This window comes from Coregonus clupeaformis, chromosome 17, assembly GCF_020615455.1.
Source record: "Coregonus clupeaformis isolate EN_2021a chromosome 17, ASM2061545v1, whole genome shotgun sequence".
NCBI classification, from domain to species: domain Eukaryota; kingdom Metazoa; phylum Chordata; class Actinopteri; order Salmoniformes; family Salmonidae; genus Coregonus; species Coregonus clupeaformis.
This window is the reverse complement of record NC_059208.1, coordinates 40505222-40526330: the sequence shown is the minus strand read 5'-3', so window position 1 is coordinate 40526330 and position 21109 is coordinate 40505222. Positions and strand designations below refer to the sequence as shown.

Here is a 21109-nt window from a genome sequence, read left to right as displayed (position 1 = left end):
CATTACCATGTAGTTGACCAATAAAATGGTCTGATGGTGATGTGGATATACTCGGAATACATATCCCAAATGAAATAAATGATCTCACTCCAAAAAATCTTAATAGAAAGTTAGCAAAAATAGATAAGATCTTGCTACCATGGAAAGGTAAATACCTGTCAATTTGTGGAAAAATCACCCTGATTAACTCTTTAGTATTATCCCAGTTTACCTATTTGCTTATGGTCTTGCCTATGCCTAGCGAACAGTTTTTTAAATTATATGAGAAAAAAATATTCAATTTTATTTAGAACGGCAAGCCAGACAAAATTAAACAGACCTATTTATATAATGAATATGAATTAGGAGGACAGAAATTATTAAATATTAAAGCATTAGACCTATCACTAAAAGGTTCAGTCATACAAAAATTATACTTAAATCTGAACTGGTTCTCAAGCAAATTAGTAAGATTGTCTCACCCAATGTTCAAGAAGGGACTTTTTCCCTTTATTCAGATTACAACCCCTCACTTTCAGGTATTTGAAAAGGAAATCATCTCCCAAATATCACTATTTCTAAAACAAGCCATAGAAAGTTGGTTGCAATTTCAATTTAATCCTCTAGAAATGACAGAACAAATATTGCAACAAATATGGTGGTTAAACTCAAATATACTAATTGATAAAAAACCGTTCTTTTTTGAGAAATTAAATTTAAAAAAAAGGTATAATCTTCGTAAATGATATTATCGGTAGGAATGGTGGAGTTATGTCGCACATGCAGCTAACAAAAACATATGGAAATGTCTGCTCTACCCAAAATTACAACCAAATAATTGCAGCATTACCGCATAAATGGAAGATGAAAGTGGAAGGAGGAAAAAGTAAGGAACTTGTCTGTCGGCCTTGCATTAAAGAACATAATTGGTTATAGAAAATTGTGATAAATAAAAAAAGTTTACCAGTTTCATTTAAGGACCAAAAGATTGACAGCTGTCCCATATAGATTGCAAAATAGTTGGGAAGAGATTTTTGACGTACCGATTCCATGGCATAGTGTTTATGAACTGATACGCAAAACGACGTCGGATTCAAAACTTAGAAATGTTAAATTTAAATTATTATATAAAATTCTTGCTACCAATAGAATGTTATTTGTATGGGGGATACAATCTTCCCAGCTCTGCAGATTTGGCTGTGAAGAGACAGAATCATTAGATCATTTGTTTTGGTACTGTCCATTTGTAGCTTGTTTCTGGACACAGGTCCAGGAATGGCTGAAGGATTGCAATATTTGCATGGAGCTGACCCTGCAGATAGCACTACTGGGTGATCTGAAAAGTCATAGTCAATCGATCAATAATATAATAATACTTTTAGCAAAAATGTTTATTTTCAATTCACAAACTGTAGAAACAATGAGAATAGAAAGGTTCAGAACTTTTGAAAAACATCACAGTACAGTTGAAAAATATATGACAAATAGAAATCCAATATGGATGGTGTTAAGAGATAGATGGGAGGTGTTGAATGGAGCTGAAGGATGGGACTAATAACAAACACTAATAACAACAAGATAACTAGTGTAAGACATGCTGCGTCCATAATAAGTATATAGGTTATATATTGTGAGCTTTTGTGAAAGAGCACAGTTAGAAAGATATGGCATATAGAAGCATACCAGATGGACATCATGAAAATGATCGGAGGAAGTTCAGGAGTAAAAATAAAACAAAATATAATTATTGACTGTGTCCATAAAATGTATATAGTATGTATAAGCATGAAGTAGAGGCCTAAGCATTGTTGTTCACTAGTTTACTCCAATTACGGAAGGGATGGTGGGGTTGGAAAGTAATAAAGGGAAATATATATATTTTTAAAGGATATGTATATATATATATATATATATATATATATATATATATATATATATATATATATATATATATATATATATGTGTATGTGTGTGTATATGTGTATATATATATATATATATGTGTGTGTATATATATATATATATATATATATATATATATATACACACACACAGTGGGGAGAACAAGTATTTGATACACTGCCGATTTTGCAGGTTTTCCTACTTACAAAGCATGTAGAGGTCTGTAATTTTTATCATAGGTACACTTCAACTGTGAGAGACGGAATCTAAAACAAAAATCCAGAAAATCACATTGTATGATCTTTAAGTAATTAATTTGCATTTTATTGCATTTTATTGCATGACATAAGTATTTGATACATCAGAAAAGCAGAACTTTTAATATTTGGTACAGAAACCTTTGTTTGCAATTACAGAGATCATACGTTTCCTATAGGTCTTGACCAGGTTTGCACACACTGCAGCAGGGATTTTGGCCCACTCCTCCATACAGACCTTCTCCAGATCCTTCAGGTTTCGGGGCTGTCGCTGGGCAATACAGACTTTCAGCTCCCTCCAAAGATTTTCTATTGGGTTCAGGTCTGGAGACTGGCTAGGCCACTCCAGGACCTTGAGATGCTTCTTACGGAGCCACTCCTTAGTTGCCCTGGCTGTGTGTTTCGGAGCGTTGTCATGCTGGAAGACCCAGCCACGACCCATCTTCAATGCTCTTACTGAGGGAAGGAGGTTGTTGGCCAAGATCTCGCAATACATGGCCCCATCCATCCTCCCCTCAATACGGTGCAGTCGTCCTGTCCCCTTTGCAGAAAAGCATCCCCAAAGAATGATGTTTCCACCTCCATGCTTCACGGTTGGGATGGTGTTCTTGGGGTTGTACTCATCCTTCTTCTTCCTCCAAACACGGCGAGTGGAGTTTAGACCAAAAAGCAATATTTTTGTCTCATCAGACCACATGACCTTCTCCCATTCCTCCTCTGGATCATCCAGATGGTCATTGGCAAACTTCAGACGGGCCTGGACATGCGCTGGCTTGAGCAGGGGGCCCTTGCGTGCGCTGCAGAATTTTAATCCATGACGGCGTAGTGTGTTACTAATGGTTTTCTTTGAGACTGTGGTCCCAGCTCTCTTCAGGTCATTGACCAGGTCCTGCCGTGTAGTTCTGGGCTGATCCCTCACCTTCCTCATGATCATTGATGCCCCACAAGGTGAGATCTTGCATGGAGCCCCAGACCGAGGGTGATTGACCGTCATCTTGAACTTCTTCAATTTTCTAATAATTGCGCCAACAGTTGTTGCCTTCTCACCAAGCTGCTTGCCTATTGTCCTGTAGCCCATCCCAGCCTTGTGCAGGTCTACAATTTTATCCCTGATGTCCTTACACAGCTCTCTGGTCTTGGCCATTGTGGAGAGGTTGGAGTCTGTTTGATTGAGTGTGTGGACAGGTGTCTTTTATACAGGTAACGAGTTCAAACAGGTGCAGTTAATACAGGTAATGAGTGGAGAACAGGAGGGCTTCTTAAAGAAAAACGAACAGGTCTGTGAGAGCCGGAATTCTTACTGGTTGGTAGGTGATCAAATACTTACAGTGAGGGAAAAAAGCATTTGATCCCCTGCTGATTTTGTACGTTTGCCCACTAACAAAGACATGATCAGTCTATAATTTTAATTGTAGGTTTATTTGAACAGTGAGAGACAGAATAACAACAAAACAATCCAGAAAAACGCATGTCAAAAATGTTATAAATTGATTTGCATTTTAATGAGGGAAATAAGTATTTGACCCCTCTGCAAAACATGGTACATGGTGGCAAAACCCTTGTTGGCAATCACAGAGGTCAGACGTTTCTTGTAGTTGGCCACCAGGTTTGCCCACATCTCAGAAGGGATTTTTTTCCACTCCTCTTTGCAGATATTCTCCAAGTCATTAAGGTTTCAAGGCTGACATTTGGCAACTCGAACCTTCAGCTCCCTCCACAGATTTTCTATGGGATTAAGGTCTGGAGACTGGCTAGGCCACTCCAGGACCTTAATGTGCTTCTTCTTGAGCCACTCCTTTGTTGCCTTGGCTGTTTGTTTTGGGTCATTGTCATGCTGGAATACCCATCCACGACCCATTTTCAATGCCCTGGCTGAGGGAAGGAGGTTCTCACCCAAGATTTGACGGTACATGGCCCCGTCCATCGTCCCTTTGATGCGGTGAAATTGTCCTGTCCCCTTAGCAGAACCCCCCCCCCCCCCCAAAGCATAATGTTTCCACCTCCATGTTTGACGGTGGGGATGGTGTTCTTGGGGTGATAGGCAGCATTCCTCCTCCTCCAAACACGGCGAGTTGAGTTGATGACAAAGAGCTCGATTTTGGTCTCATCTGACCACAACACTTTCACCCAGTTCTCCTCTGAATCATTCAGATGTTCATTGGCAAACTTCAGACGGCCCTGTATATGTGCTTTCTTGAGCAGGGGGACCTTGCGGGCGCTGCAGGATTTCAGTCCTTCACGGCATAGTGTGTTACCAATTGTTTTCTTGGTGACTATGGTCTCAGCTGCCTTGAGATCATTGACAAGATCCTCCCGTGTAGTTCTGGGCTGATTCCTCACCGTTCTCATGATCATTGCAACTCCACGAGGTGAGATCTTACATGGAGCCCCAGGCAGAGGGAGATTGACAGTTCTTTTGTGTTTCTTCCATTTGCGAATAATCGCACCAACTGTTGTCACCTTCTCACCAAGCTGCTTGGCGATGGTCTTGTAGCCCATTCCAGCCTTGTGTAGGTCTACAATCTTGTTCCTGACATCCTTGGAGAGCTCTTTGGTCTTGGCCATGGTGGAGAGTTTGGAATCTGATTGATTGATTGCTTCTGTGGACAGGTGTCTTTTATACAGGTAACAGGCTGAGATTAGGAGCACTCCCTTTAAGAGTGTGCTCCTAATCTCAGCTCGTTACCTGTATAAAAGACACCTGGGAGCCAGAAATCTTTCTGATTGAGAGGGGGTCAAATACTTATTTCCCTAATTAAAATGCAAATCAATGTATAACATTTTTTATATGCGTTTTTCTGGATTTTTTTGTTGTTATTCTGTCTCTCACTGTTCAAATAAACCTACCATTAAAATTATAGACTGATCATTTCTTTGTCAGTGGGCAAACGTACAAAATCAGCAGGGGATCAAATACTTTTTTCCCTCACTGTATGTCATGCAATAAAATGCAAATTAATTACTTAAAAAATCATACAATGTGATTTTCTGGATTTTTGTTTTAGATTCCGTCTCTCACAGTTGAAGTGTACCTATGATAAAAGGAGCTGAAAGTCCGTATTGCCCAGCGACAGCCCCGAAACCTGAAGGATCTGGAGAAGGTCTGTATGGAGGAGTGGGCCAAAATCCCTGTTGCAGTGTGTGCAAACCTGGTCAAGAACCTACAGGAAACATATGATCTCTGTAATTGCAAACAAAGGTTTCTGTACCAAATATGAAGTTCTGCTTTTCTGATGTATCAAATACTTATGTCATGCAATAAAATGCAAATTAATTACTTAAAAATCATACAATGTGATTTTCTGGATTTTTGTTTTAGATTCCGTCTCTCACAGTTGAAGTGTACCTATGATAAAAATTACAGACCTCTACATGCTTTGTAAGTAGGAAAACCTGCAAAATCGGCAGTGTATCAAATACTTGTTCTCCCCACTGTATATGCGAGAGAAAGAAAAAAACATATGGGGGATTGGAAGTGATGCAGACAATTACATTGATGGAAGTTACAATCTATTTGCAATATTAAAGCTGATCTACCCCTTAAAAAAAAAAGAAGAAAAAAAAAGAAAGTTGTCTGTGTATTTCCTTATACCACTTAGGGTTTGCCCATTATTACATGTAAAGCTCTTTGATTTAAGTATAAAAGGCATAATGATTCATCCTGTATATATACTGAACAAAAAAACATTACACTTCATATATGGAAATCAGTCAATTGATATAAATTAATTAGGCCCTAATCTATGGATTTCACATGACTGGGCAGGGGCACAGCCATCGGTGGGCCTGGCTCCCAAGTGGGTGGGCCTATGCCCTCCCAGGCCCACCGATGGCCAATCAAAATGAGTTTTTCCCTCTCTCAGACGATCCAGCAGGTGAAGAAGCCAGATGTGGAGGTCCTGGGCTGGCATGGTTACACATGGTCTGCGGTTGTGAGGCCGGTTGGACGTACTGCCAAATTCTTTAAAACGACGTTGGAGGCGGCTTATGGTAGAGAAATGAACATTCAATTATCTGGCAACAGCTCTGGTGGACATTCCTGCAGTCAGCATGCCAATTGCACGCTTGAGACATCTGGGGCATTGTGTTGTGTGACAAAACTGCACATTTTAGAGTGGCCTTTTATTGTCCCCAGCACAAGGTGCACCTGTGTAATGATCATGTTGTTTAATCAGCTTCTTGATATGCCACACCTGTCAGGTGGTTGGATTATCTTGGAAAATTTTGTGCACAAAATCTGACCGAAAAATGCTTTTTGTGTGTATGGAAAAATTCTGTGATATTTTATTCCAGCTCATGAAACATGGGACCAACACTTTACATGTTGCGTTTATATTTTTGTTCAGTATAAATACCAAACGTGGTCAGAAACAGATTGTTGTAAACAATACTAAAGAAAAGCATTTGGAATATAAAGAGGGCATTTAAAATAGTCCCTAATCCTATCATGAATATTGTATTTGATATAGGGTCCCATTCCCAACACAATGTACTAAGAGACTGTTCAAATGCACTGGTCCTTCCTTTTTAAAACCATTTGATGGGGAGTTAAGTTAACCTGAGGTCACCTTATATCTTACAGATCCTATTCCCTTTAGGTCATGTCTGTCTGTCATGTAGGGATTAACCTGTCTCTCTCTGTTTCTGCCTGCTCTTGATCCTCCTCTGCCAGGGCCCATTTCTGGATCTTCCCGCTGCCAAACAAGGTGAAGACAAGCGCTCCTCCGGCGCTGATCCCGGCCGATAGACAGAACACACTCCTCCATCCCGCCAAGGAGTGCTGTTTGAGGAAGGAGGGGGGGCATGGGTCACAGTCGTATGTATAACAGTCTTCAAGGGTGCAGTAACTTTTAGAAATGAGCCATTTGAAAGATCTCAATTGCATTGTCCTCGTGTAAAGCAGCCCAATTCTGATCTTTCTTCCACTAATTGGTCTTTTGACCAATCACATCGGATCTTTTCACATCAGATATTTATATATATAAAGACCAATGAGTGAAAAAAAGATCAGAATTGGTCTGCCTGTGTAAACGCAGCCATGGTCTAATACTTTTTACAGCAACAAGTATTTAAGTAGATATATTCAATATATTTAATTATTTCATTATTTGATGTTGAAGGAAATGTCACCAGAAATGTCATTCTGAGGCTAAAGCTTACATCTTTGGTGAGGTAACCTGTGACGATGGGCGCGACCACACCTGGGATAGTCGCGAAAGTGTTGGTGATTCCTAAAAGCACCCCTGCATACCTGAGCATGAGAGGAAGAGAGAGAAATAAAGAGGTTAAAATACCTCCAAACATCAAAAAGCAGTGAAAAAGCAGTGTGAGTGACTTCTTCAGTCTTCAGTGACTGAGATATATATATATTTTTTTAGAACAAGTTCTCATTTACAACTGCGACCTGGCCAAGATAAAGCAAAGCAGTGCGATAAAAACAACAATTCCATTACATATGGAATAAACAAAAACGTACAGTCAATAACACAATAGAAAATCTATATACAGTGTGTGCAAATGTAGTAAGTTATGGAGGTAAGGCAATAAATAGGCCATAGTGCAAAATAATTACAATTTAGTATTAACACTGGAGTGATAGATGTGCAGAATATGATGTGCAAATAGAGATACTGGGGTGCAAGTGAGCAAAATAAATAACAATGTAAATAACAATATGGGGATGAGGTAGTTGGGTGGGCTAATTACAGATGGGCTGTGTACAGGTACAGTGATCAGTAAGCTGCTCTGACAACTGATGCTTAAAGTTAATGAGGGAGATGAGTGTCTCCAGCTTCAGAGATTTTTGTAGTTTGTTCCAGTCATTTGCAGCTGAGAACTGGAAGGAAAAGCGGCCAAAGGAGGTGTTGGCTTTGGGGATGACCAGTGAGATATACCTGCTGGAGCGCATACTACAGGTGGGTGTTGCTATGGTGACCAATGAGCTAAGATAAGGCGGGGATTTGCCTAGAAGTGATTTATAGATGACCTGGAGCCAGTGGGTTTGGCGACGAATATGTAGTGAGGGCCAGCCAACGAGAGCGTACATGGTGGGTAGTATATGGGGCTTTGGTGACAAAACGGACGGCACTGTGATAGACTACATCCAATTTGCTGAGTTGAGTGTTGGAAGCTATTTTGTAAATGACATTGCCGAAGTCAAGGATCGGTAGGATAGTCAGTTTTACGAGAGCATGTTTAGCAGCATGAGTGAAGGAGGCTTTGTTGCGAAACAGGAAGCCGATTCTAGATTTAACTTTGGATTGGAGATGCTTAATGTGAGTCTGGAAGGAGAGTTTACGGTCTAACCAGACACCTAGGTATTTGTAGTTGTCCACATATTCTAAGTCAGACCCGCCGAGAGTAGTGATTCTAGTCGGGCAGGCGGGTGCAAGCAGCGTTCGATTGAAGAGCATGCATTTAGTTTTACTAGCGTTTAAGAGCAGTTGGAGGCCACGGAAGGAGTGTTGTATGGCATTGAAGCTCGTTTGGAGGTTTGTTAACACAGTGTCCAATGAAGGGCCAGATGTATACAAAATGGTGTCGTCTGCAAAGAGGTGGATCTGAGAGTCACCAGCAGCAAGAGCGACATCATTGATATACACAGAGAATAGAGTCGGCCAGAGAATTGAACCCTGTGGCACCCCCATAGAGACTGCCAGAGGTCCAGACAACAGGCCCTCCGATTTGACACATTGAACTCTATCTGAAAAGTAGTTGGTGAACCAGGCGAGGCAGTCAGTTGAGAAACCAATGCTATTTAGTCTGCCAATAAGAATGCGGTGATTGACAGAGTCAAAAGCCTTGGCCAGGTCGATGAAGACGGCTGCACAGTACTGTCTTTTATCAATCACGGTTTTTATATCATTTAGGACCTTGAGCGTGGCTGAGGTGCACCCATGACCAGCTCGGAAACCAGATTGCATAGCGGAGAAGGTACGGTGGGATTCGAAGTGGTCGGTGATCTGTTTGCTACCTTGACTTTCAAATACTTTCGAATGGCAGGGTAGGATGGATATAGGTCTGTAACAGTTTGGATCTAGAGTGTCACCCCCTTTGAAGAGGGGGATGACCGCGGCAGCTTTCCAATCTCTGGGGATCTCAGACGATACGAAAGACAGGTTGAACAGGCTAGTAATAGGGGTTGCGACAATTTCAGCGGCTAATTTTAGAAAGAAAGGGTCCAGATTGTCTAGCCCAGCTGATTTGTAGGGGTCCAGATTTTGAAGCTCTTTCAGGACATCAGCCATCTGAATTTGGGTGAAGGAGAAGAGGGAGGGGGCATGGGCAATTTGCAGCGGAGGGTGCAGAGCTGGTGGCCGGGGTAGGGGTAGCCATGTGGAAAGCATGGCCAGCCATAGCAAAATGCTTATTGAAATTCTCGATTATCGTAGATTTATCGGTGGTGACAGTGTTTCCTAGCCTCAGTGCAGTGGGTAGCTGGGAGGAGGTGCTTTTATTCTCCATGTCCCAAAACTTTTGGAGTTAGCGCTACAGGAAGCACATTTCTGTTTGAAAAAGCTAGCCTTTGCTTTCCTAACTGATATGTGTATATTGGTTCCTGACTTCCCTTAAAAGTTGCATATTGCGGGGGCTGTTTGATGCTAATGCAGTACGCCACAGGATGTTTTTGTGCTGGTCAAGGGCAGTCAAGTCTGGGGTGAACCAGGGGCTATATCTGTTCTTAGTTCTGAATTTTTTGAATGGGGCATGCTTATTTAAGATGGAGAGGAAAGCACTTCTGAAGAACATCCAGGCATCCTCCACTGACGGAATTAGGTCAATATCCATCCAGGATACCCGGGCCAGGTCAATTAGAAAGGCCTGCTCGCTGAAGTGTTTTAGGGAGCGTTTGACAGTGATGAGGGGTGGTCGTTTGACCGCGGACCCATTACGGACGTAGGCAATGAGGCAGTGATCGCTGAGATCCTGGTTGAAGACAGCGGAGGTGTATTTGGAGGGTAAATTAGTCAGGATGATATCTATGAGGGTGCCCATGTTTACGGATTTAGGGTTGTACCTGGTAGGTTCCTTGATAATTTGTGTGAGATTGAGGGCATCTAGTTTAGATTGTAGGATGGCCGGGGTGTTAAGCATATCCCAGTTTAGGTCACCAAGCAGTACGAACTCTGAGGATAGATGGGGGCAAGCAATTCACATATGGTGTCGAGGGCACAACTGGGGGCTGAGGGGGGGTCTGTAGCAAGCGGCAACAGTGAGAGACTTATTTCTGGAAAGGTGGATTTTTAGAAGTAGAAGCTCAAACTGTTTGGGCACAGACCTGGATAGTATGATAGAGCTCTGCAGGCTATCTCTACAGTAGATTGCAACTCCGCCCCCTTTGGCAGTTCTATCTAGACGGAAAATGTTGTAGTTCGGAATGGACATTTCTGAATTTTTGGTGGCCTTCCTAAGCCAGGATTCAGACACTGCTAGAACATCAGGGTTGGCAGAGTGTGCTAACGCAGTGAATAACTCAAACTTGGGGAGGAGGCTTCTGATGTTAACATGCAAGAAACCAAGGCTTTTACGGTTACAGAAGTCAACAAATGATAGCGCCTGGGGAGTAGGAGTGATACTGGGGGCTACAGGGCCTGGGTTAACCTCTACATCACCAGAGGAACAGAGGAGGAATAGAATAAGTATACGGCTAAAGGCTTTAAGAACTGGTCTTCTTGTGCGTTGGGTACAGAGAATAAACGGGGCAGATTTCCGGGCGTTGTAGAATAGATTCAGGGCATTATGTACAGACAAGGATATGGAAGGATATGAGTACAGTGGAGGTACACCTAAGCATTGGGTAACGATGAACGAGGTAGCGTCACTGGAGGTACCGATTGAGCCAGTCTCCGCGTGTATGGGGGGGTGGGACAAAGAAGCTATCTGAGGCAGGTTGTGCGGGACTGGGGGCTGTACAGTGAAATAGTACAATAACAACTAACCCAAACAGCAATAGGCTAGGCATATTGACATAGGAGAGAGGCATAACGCAATCACAAGTGTTATTCGAGAGGACTAAGACAACAACTGGTAATGGCGACGAAAGTTTGGGCTGAGGCTAAACAGATAAACAGGATGGGGTACCGTGTAAAGGAACAGTCCAGCGGGCATCAGATGTGTAGCTGAGGGATCATAAGTTCCAGTGAACAGCAATAGGTAAGTCCGGGAGCAGTTCGTAGGGAGGCACGGCTGTTGATTGCGCGTGCTAGCGGGCCGGTGCTAGCAGATGGATCTTTGTGGTCTTCGCAACGGGAAGCCTGTTGAAACCACATCAGACGATTACGTCGGCAGACCAGTCGTGATGGATCAGCGGGGCTCCGTGTCGACACTAGGAGGTCCCGTCCGGTTGACAGAGAGGTGGATAGCCGGGAGATGGGCCTGGCTCGAGGCTAGCTCAAGGCTAACTGGTGCTAGCTTTGGGACAAGTGGTGATTAGTTGTGATTAGCCAACAACAACATCCATTCGGTTGCAGCTAGCTAGTTGTGATGATCCGGTGTTAAGGTCCAGTGATTCAGTGATTCCGGCAGAAAATCCTAAATGCTCTGGGTCGATAGCACGCTGTGCAGACTGGCCGATAATTGTCCAGGCTAGAGCTGGCTGGTAGGTAGTGCAGGCCACGGACAGTGGTGAAGACCGCTAACGGTGGCTAATAGCAATAGCTAATAGCAAGTAGCTAGTTAGCTGGCTAGCTGGCTAGTTTCAGCCGTGGGTTCTTGATAAAAGGTATGAAGAAATAATAGAATCCGTTCCACATTGGGTGAGGCGGGTTGCAGGAAATTATATTTAGTTAAGGATGGAAAGTGAGATAGAGAAATATATACGATAAAAGACAAAAAAACAGGCTATTTACACGAGGACACAACATAATACACGACCGCACTGCTATGCAAGAGAGCGAGAGAGTTCAGTGAAGGTCCAAAACATGCCCGAAAAGACTGGTGAGTAGGGAGAGAAGGGAAGTCAAACAAGTGAAGTGATGACATCTCTAATAGATAAACACCCACCGTGGAGCAATGTCTATCTGGTTGATGAAGACCCCGGCTGCACTGGTGCCTCCTACAGTTGTAGAGAGGGTGAGGAAGGTCACAGCCAACACGCCACTGCAGCCGGAGTAGCCCACAGCAACCAGGAACGCTGCAGGCAGCAGCAGACCTGGGGGAGGAGCGGTCAACAATTTCCATCAATACACATGTTCAATGTACAAACATTGTGGTCCTCTGTAGCTCAGCTGGTAGAGCACGGCGCTTGTAACGCCAAGGTAGTGGGTTCGATCCCCGGGACCACCCATACACAAAAGAAATGTATGCACGCATGACTGTAAGTCGCTTTGGATAAAACCGTCTGCTAAATGACATATTATTATTATTATTATTTATTACTTTCTATTGATAATAGAGACACATAAGTATGTCCATTCACACAATTAACAACAACACATATATACAGTATATATGATACTCTAACTGTAAATTACTCTGGATAAGAGCTTCTGTTAAATTACTAAAATGTCAATATAAAATGTAAAATGTAATACTCTAGTTCCTATTTTGTTAATAAACATATTACTACAGACTAAAATATCAACTGCATTAAATAGTACCAAAGAATCCCGAAAAAATTGTTGCAAACTTTTGTATGTTTTAACAGCCAATCAATCAAACATCTGGTAAAGGCCACTCCATAAGTAACAATTCCTTTAAAAATAAAAGTCCCCTCCTTGCCTGTGATAGTGAAAATCTTGCGGACCGCTGTTACACTCAACAGCTCCTTCTCCAGGAGGCTGTCAGCTACTACACCTGATATCACTGAGAAGGCCCAGCCACCCAGGTAGGGCAGAGCTGAGAGAAAGGCATTCTACATTTATATAGAGACAGAAAGAAATAGACAATATTAACCAACAACAAAAACAACAACAAAAATAATTGCAACTACATTGCAGGAATAAAATATCCCGATAAGATGGCGTCACTTTCACCAATATTTTATTAAAGCAATGCTACAGCAGCACAGTATAGACCTAGGTAATAACACAACATGATTCAAGTCCAGAGACTCCTGTTCTATCCCTGTACAGTTTGATATAGTGATTCAACACTAAATCTTAGTCAGTCATTCTCTAGTCCTACCACATACAGTAGGTATACACTTGTGTAAGAAATATGACAAAACTCTACCTATGGAGCCTAATACTACCAGGTAGAGCTATTACCATATTTCTTATAGCTATCTGGTCTTTACAGCACTCTGGAATTGAGTATCTCACTCTGTCTCTCTCCTCTTCTGGCGTCATCCATAGAAATCATATGTCCATATCTATGATGTATGACTTAATATACGATTTATTTGGGTCTCACCTGTCGGAGGTCAAAGTGAAGCACTGTGTCCATATAGGTGGGTAGTGAGGTGAGCAGAGTGTAGTAACCCCAGTTGGCACACATCTGAGACACTATGATGGCCCACAGGGGAACAGAGAGCATCATGGGTAAAAAAGGGACTGACCAGCCATGGGCACCACCCTGGGTTAAGAGGCAGAGAGAGACAAGAGAGAGAGAGAGAGAGCGAGAGAGCGAGAGAGCGAGAGCGAGAGAGAGAGAGAGAGAGAGAAAGAGAGAAAGAGAGAAAGAGAGAAAGAGAGAGAGAAAGAAAGAAAGAAAGAAAGAAAGAAAGAAAGAAAGAAAGAAAGAAAGAAAGAAAGAAAGAAAGAAAGAAAGGGGATTGACTGTGAACTGATTTACAAATGTATGACAAAGGGTCATTAAGGACACAACAGATAGATTGTTGTTACCTCTTTTCCTATGGAGTTGATGATGTAATCTTTTTCTCTTGTGCTGATTCGTGGATGAGTGCCAGGCTGGTCAGACACCAGAATGAACCAGAACACTGCCCAAATGCAACCAGCACCCCCTGGTGACGAGAGAAAGAGGGACAGAGAGAGAAAAAGGGAGGGGATGAGAGAAAAGCCTGGTTCTGTTGACATCTTTACAAAGCAAGAGGTTGTGTAGGTATAGTATTTGTGCTGAACTAGGTTCCTGCCTTTCCAGGGAGTTTTTCCTAGCTATCCTGCCTCTAAATCTGCATTGCTCTCTGGGGTTTTAGGCTCAGTTTCTGTATAAGCACTTTGTGACAACTGCTGTTGTAAAAGGAGTTTATAAATACATTTGATTGATTGAGTGTGCAAAGAATAATTGTGAATGATACAAAAATGGGAAAGTATAATGTGTGTGAAAACTTCACAGGAGAATAAAATAAGAACTGAAAATGTGGGTATGCAGAGAAATGCAGATATGGTGTGTGTAGCGGGGAATGTATATGTTTGGGGGGGGAGGTTGTACTGAGTCTACAAAACACCTCTGTTTTTCATCCTCTCCTTCTAATCAGGGGCTAATTCAGACCTGGGACACCAGGTGAGTGCAATTAACTACCAGGTAGAAATAAAAAACAGAAGTGTTTCGGCCCTCCAGGACCGGAATTGAAGAACCCTGACATAGACTGACCAGATGAATCCAGGTGAAAGCTATGATCCCTTACTGATGTCACTTCTTAAATCCACTTAAATCAGTGTAGATGAAGGGGAGGAGACAGGTTAAAGAAGGATTTTTAAGCCTTGAGACAATTGAGATAATTGAGACATGGATTGTGTATGTGTGCCAGTCAGAGGGTGAATGGGCAAGACAAAATATGTAAGTGTCTTTGAACGGGGTATGGTAGTAGGTGCCAGGCACACAGGTTTGTGTCAAAAACTATAACGCTGCTGGGTTTTTCACACTCAACAGTTTCCCGTATATCAAGAATGGTCCACCACCCAAAGGACATCCAGCCAACTTGACACAACTGTGGGAAGCATTGGAGTCATCATGGGCCAGCATGGGGGGGTGAACTCAATATTAGGAAGGTGTTCTTAATGTTTTGTACACTCAGTGTATATGTTTGGGGGGTGTAACTGCTATCCAACTCTCACCACACATGTAGAAGACAGCGGGCCAGCCCAGACTGTGACAGATGAAGCCGGTGAGGGGCAGGGCTACAAAGGCCCCAAAGTTGGCCCCTGACCCCGACAGGGTCATAAGACGAGACCTCTCTAGAGGGGGAGCCCAGCGAGCCCACATGGCCATCATGGCTGGGAACGTCACCCCCTGATGACACACAAACACAGAGCGATACACACTGATTTGTCACTGAAATTAACAATACACCTTGGAGTTTTACAGAAAATAATGACTTTCTGGCCAAATTAGCTATACTGTATGTATACCATAAATACGGTTGTTTATACAATCAAATGCTAATCCAGTTCAATGCTGATAACAGAATGAGATTGACCCCTACTCTGCACACATGAAGCCTCTTACCTCCCCAAATCCCTCCAGTGCCCGTAACCCAAACAGCCAGTAGGGTCCTAGCTGGGCTGCCAGTGGGGTGAGGAGGGTGAGGGCTGCGGTGCCCAGCACCCCTCCCCCCAGGAAGATACTCCCCCCAAAGTGTCCAGCCAGGTAACCCCCGGGGATCTGAGTCACCAGGTAGCCAAAGAAGAACGCCCCCAGCAGCAGGCCCTGAGTCTGAGAATCCCACGAGTACTGAGGTATCTGAGAGAGGGAGAGAGAGAGAGTAAATGAGCATTAGTGTTACGTATGAGTTTGTGAGTGTCTTGTATCCACTGTGCATGCATACTTTGCATGTGCAGTATGTCCAGTATGCATGCATCATGTTTGCGTGAAGCCTATTTATGTACTATAATATATGATATAATATATGAGCTATAATATATGCTATAATATATGAGCTATAATATGTGCTTTAATATACATGCACAGTATACTACAGGTCTAGTTGTGGATACTTTGGAAGAGCTGGTACTTACCCCGTCTGGTTGGTCTGGGGTTTGGCTGCTGTTGTTGTACCTGTGGGAGGACACTGGGCACTCATGGCCACCTGAGCTGTTGAGAGATGGTTGGCTATTGGTCCCATTGACCATGGCAACCATGGCAACACTTAGATTGACACGGAGACCGTAGACGACGGAGAATCCGAAGAACATCATGATGGCCAGATTGCAGCGTGCAGAGCAACATTGTGGAGGCACTGTTAGACATTACATTTGACATTTTAGTCATTTAGCAGACGCTCTTATCCAGAGCGACTTACAGTTAGTGAGTGCATACATTTTTCATACTGGCCCCCCGTGGGAATCGAACCCACAACCCTGGCGTTGCAAGCGCCATGCTCTACCAACTGAGCTACAGGAGGCCTTATACAACAAGTGCACAATCACACCTCACAGTCTATCTGAAAACACTTAGACATAAAGATGACTAGACAGTGCTAGTAGAACATCTACACTAGCAAACGAGGAGTACTTGACACTTAAATTACCTATTTCCCTAGCACAGTGTTAGTTATGATGTAATAAGCTAAAGCATAGGGGCAAATCCAAACTTCCAGGTAGGTCAAATTTTCACTTGATATGACTTCCTTCAACGATCATAAAGTTATCATTACATAATAGATTACATAAAACCAAAAACAGTAGACACCTGAATCATCAACATCCACCACTTCTTTTTTAAGTAGGGGTGTAGTCTCTCCACTCTCGTCCAGTGGGGTGGAGTTGATGGAGTATCCATTTTTTAAAGCCATGGCAACCACTAGTCAGTGAGTGTGATCTGAGGTCACCTAACCATAGTGTTCTAAGAAAATCTGCCAGACAGACAGAGAGAAAGAGTCAGCTTGAAAAATTGCTAGACATTCAGTCTCATGCGCACACACACACACACACACACACACACGAGTTAAGACTACAGATACAGGCTGTATTTGAGAATGACCATGACTAGACAGGTCAATGTACCTTATGGTGTTCAATGTAACTGACCCAGCATGCCAAGACAAAGGTATTGAGTTCTTTAGCTACAATGGCCAGAAGACAACAATTTACTGACTTAATATAAATCCATGGGAGATTGTGCAACCATTACAAAACACCTGACTAAGTCAAAGAGATCAAATATACTGTAGACATGTATTATAACATTAGACTTTGCTCTTTATATTGAGGAATGTTTAGATCAGCGTTTCGAACCCTGTTCCTGGAGAGTTACCCTCCTGTAGGTTTTCGCTCCAACCCCAGTTGTAACTAACCTGATTCAGCTTATCAACCAGCTAATTATTAGAATCATGTGCGCTAGATCAGGGTTGGAGTGAAAACCTACAGGACGGTAGCTCTCCAGGAACAGGGTTGGAGAGCCCTGGTTTAGATAGAAAAAAAGTTTGACCAATAACCACAAGTTGGACTGGTTGGACCAGAAAGTTACTCACTTGCTGTTATTGAGTTTCTAGACCTAGATCATAGGATTGGAGAGCATCATACATACATTCTTCTTCTTCTTCTTCAGATGATGCTCCAAACTGTTTTAGGCTGGCTGGTGGTGTGGCTTATCCATGTTGACCCTGAAGAAAAAAACAAGATGGAAAACAAATACCAGTCTGTGAATTATGGCCTATGTAAAGTCAGTCACAGAAGCATGATTTCAATGATTTTTCATAGCTACCTCTTTTAGAGCTGGACAAGTACTATGCAATAAATCTGATCTCAGAATACAGGTCTGTCCACTAAATGAAATAAACCAGTAGCCTTGGCCTCTCCTCCACTCTGACTGTGACTTGTGCAGACTGACCAAAAGCAGATGTGAACCTTGTGTATCTGCTGACTAATAAAACATTCACACTCAAAGGTTACCATTGGAGGAAGAGAGAGTGTATGTTACGCAAGTCAGCTGATGAGGGGGGTTCTTATTCAGTTCAGAGTGATTAACACAATGCTTAGCATATTTATATGTTTGTCCTTTTCTGTAATATACATGATTTCCAGTGTTCTATTTGTGACACATTTGTGTTTGAATTGATGGTCACTAGATTTGTTACTGAATGTTATGGATTCTCATATTGTTTGAATGTGATTGACGCCAGAGCTACAGAAGGTACAATGTCTGAGGACACTGATTCTGTAGCAGCAGGCAAAGTCACCATCTTTTGTTTTGACTTCGCACAAGCCTCTCGGGCTGATGTTAAGAGAACATTTGACACTGTCTGTGTCACGATCGTCGTAGGAGTGAGTAGACCCAAGGCGCAGCGTTGCAGGCAAACATACTCTTTATTGAGTGAAAACACGATCAAAACAAACAAAGACGGTAACGTGACAGTTCACGGTGAAACTAAACCAACTAGAAACAAGAACCCACAAAACCAAAGGAAAAACCGACAGATTAAATATGGCTCCCAATCAGAGACAACCAGCAAACAGCTGACACTCGTTGCCTCTGATTGGGAGTCACTCAGGCCAACACAGAAATACGGAACATAGATCTACACACCCTGGCTCAACATAACAGTGTCCCCAGAGCCAGGGCGTGACAGTACCCCCCCCTAAAGGCGCGGACTCCGACCGAGCCAACTAAATACCACAGGGGAGGGACCGGGTGGGCACTCCGCCTTGGCGGCGGATCCGGCTCTGGGCCCGATCCCCACTTCCTCTCCAACCCCCCAAAGTACCCCTGGTCCTGTCTAGCCCCGCTGGCCGGAGCCGGACTGACGACACGCACCCCTGGCTTGGTGCGTGGAACAGGAACGGACCGGACCGGGCTGACGATACACACCCCTGGCTTGGTGCGTGGAGCAGGAATGGACCGGACCGGGCTAACGATGCGCACCCCTGGCTTGGTGCGGAGAGCAGGAACGAGCCGGACAGGGCTGACGAAACGCACCACAGACTTGGTGCGGGGAGCAGGAACAGGCCGGACCGGGCTGGCGACGCGCACCACAGGTTTGGTGCGGGGAGCAGGAACAGGCCGGGCCGGGCTGGCGACGCGCACCACAGACTTGGTGCGGAGAGCAGGAACGGACCGGACAGGGCTGACGAAACGCACCACAGACTTGGTGCGGGGAGCAGGAACAGACCGGACCGGGCTGGCGACGCGCACCACAGGTTTGGTGCGGGGAGCAGGAACAGGCCGGGCCGGGCTGGCGACGCGCACCACAGACTTGGTGCGGAGAGCAGGAACGGGCCGGACAGGGCTGACGAAACGCACCACAGACTTGGTGCGGGGAGCAGGAACAGGCCGGACCGGGCTGGCGACGCGCACCACAGGTTTGGTGCAGGGAGCAGGAACAGGCCGGGCCGGGCTGGCGACGCGCACCATAGGCTCGGTGCGGGAAGCAGGAACAGGCCGGGCCGGGCTGACGACACGCACCACAGGCTCGATGCGAGGAACAGGAACAGGCCGGACCGTACTGGGGACACACACCACTGGCCCTACGCAGGGATCAGGAACGGGCCGGACCGGACTGGTAACACACCCCAGTACCTCTCGCCGTGCCTCCACACTTTCCCTCTCCTCTGTGACCAGTGGCCCCCTTAACCTGGCGGCCTCCTCTGCACACCCGCTGGACCGCTCCATCGCGGCCTCCTGCTGCCCCGTCGTCCACGTCGTGAGCCCCCCCCTAAAAATTTTCTGGGGTTCCCTCCTCCCTGTGGACCAGGCCTCCCTAGTTCTCGCCAGACTCTCACCCCACTGCTTCCAAGTCCAACCTCTCTGCTCTTCACTTGGCTTGGCCCAGTCGAGACTCTTAATCCATTGCTCCATAGACCAGCCTCTCTTCTCTTCACTTAGCGGGGCCCAGTCGAAACTCCTACTCCACTGATCCCAGGTCCTTCCTCTCTCCTCTTCACGCTGCTTGGTCCAGCTTTGGTGGGTTCTTCTGTCACGATCGTCGTAGGAGTGAGTAGACCAAGGCGCAGCGTTGCAGGCAAACATACTCTTTATTGAGTGAAAACACGATCAAAACAAACAAAGACGGTAACGTGACAGTTCACGGTGAAACTAAACCAACTAGAAACAAGAACCCACAAAACCAAAGGAAAAACCGACAGATTAAATATGGCTCCCAATCAGAGACAACCAGCAAACAGCTGACACTCGTTGCCTCTGATTGGGAGTCACTCAGGCCAACACAGAAATACGGAACATAGATCTACACACCCTGGCTCAACATAACAGTGTCCCCAGAGCCAGGGCGTGACAGTCTGAATATAAAGGGCCTGTCTCCAAGTGGACCGTTAGACATTTTCTCTGCTTCTGTGCTGGAGGTGTCTCCCTGTTGCAACTTGTAATTAAACCAAAATTATTTTTATTGATGTGATCAATGACTGCTCTCCTTTTTGTTCATCTGGAAATTCCCATTACACATGAACAGACTCAAAAACCATGTGCATTGGTATGCGATTGTGTGTTTTTCTCCCAAAGTTAGTATAATAACTGTGTGTAGTTTTAGTAACTCTCTGCTTCTTCATTCAATCATAACTTCTCCATTATCTGACATTAGATTTGGGATTTTAAATCCAACCTGTTCCCCATAACTAATGGATATCACCCCCCCCCCCCCCTCCCCCCGTCTATAATGATAACAAACAATGCAATGAATGATGCTCACATTACATTAGCCTCATTACATGACAACTTGTTTTCTTTTACATGACAGACCTACAGGAATATAGGAATTTCTTTGACTTCTATGGTTTCTGACTTCACTCATGTTATTACAACACTGGAGGCTTATAAGCAGTCAGTCATGCATGTATTTGTGAAGCGAAACATTAACTTGTAACAGCTGGCCACATTGGTACACAACGAGAATAGATAGCTAGATAGGTCTCAAAATTAGATCCAAAATAGTACAGCTGCTAATGCATATTAGTTGAATTTGAGCCACAGAGCAAACTTACCTAGAACGAATGGACTCTTCAGCCCAAACCCTCTGGTTCGCGTTGCACCGGTCATATTTAATAAATGTGTAAAGAGCTCCACGTTTTGCCTTATAGTGCCCCTGCTAAATGACTAAAATGTAATGTAAATGTACTGCTTATAGCCTTTCCACTTGGCAGAGAAAAAGTAACAACAGTGTTAAGAGTGTTGTGTACAA

The 21109-nt window shown here is 44.0% G+C and overlaps 1 protein-coding gene across 4 annotated transcripts; it reads right to left on the bottom strand.

Annotated features, from left to right (window-relative positions):
* Window positions 1-6434: 6434 nt before the first annotated feature.
* On the bottom strand, window positions 6435-21108 carry LOC121585567 (sialin-like). Of its 4 annotated transcripts, none has more exons than XM_041901888.2 (12): window positions 20913-21108; window positions 17450-17581; window positions 16669-16831; window positions 15996-16216; window positions 15487-15720; window positions 15096-15270; window positions 13923-14041; window positions 13492-13653; window positions 12859-12991; window positions 12142-12289; window positions 7300-7390; window positions 6435-6919 (listed from the first exon to the last, which is right to left on the bottom strand). In XM_041901888.2, exons 3-12 carry the CDS (start codon window positions 16769-16771, stop codon window positions 6752-6754), a joined length of 1554 nt encoding a protein of 517 aa, XP_041757822.2. In that variant the 5' UTR covers window positions 16772-16831; window positions 17450-17581; window positions 20913-21108; the 3' UTR covers window positions 6435-6751. The 4 variants fall into 4 exon arrangements, with proteins under 4 accessions (XP_041757822.2, XP_041757821.2, XP_041757823.2 ...); XM_041901887.2 differs by lacking the exon at window positions 20913-21108 and adding an exon at window positions 17683-17771; XM_041901889.2 differs by lacking the exon at window positions 20913-21108 and adding an exon at window positions 17683-17771 and having other exon boundaries at window positions 17506-17581.
* Window position 21109: the final 1 nt, after the last annotated feature.

Coding starts and splice junctions, on each gene's coding strand:
- LOC121585567 (XM_041901888.2), bottom strand. CDS start 16,771: ATGGCTTTAAAAAATGGATACTCCATCAACTCCACCCCACTGGACGAG. Junction 14,042..15,095: donor CGCTGTCTTCTACATGTGTG/GTGAGAGTTGGA, acceptor TCTCGTCACCAG/GGGGTGCTGGTTGCATTTGG. Junction 7,391..12,141: donor CAGATAGACATTGCTCCACG/GTGGGTGTTTAT, acceptor TCTCATGCTCAG/GTATGCAGGGGTGCTTTTAG.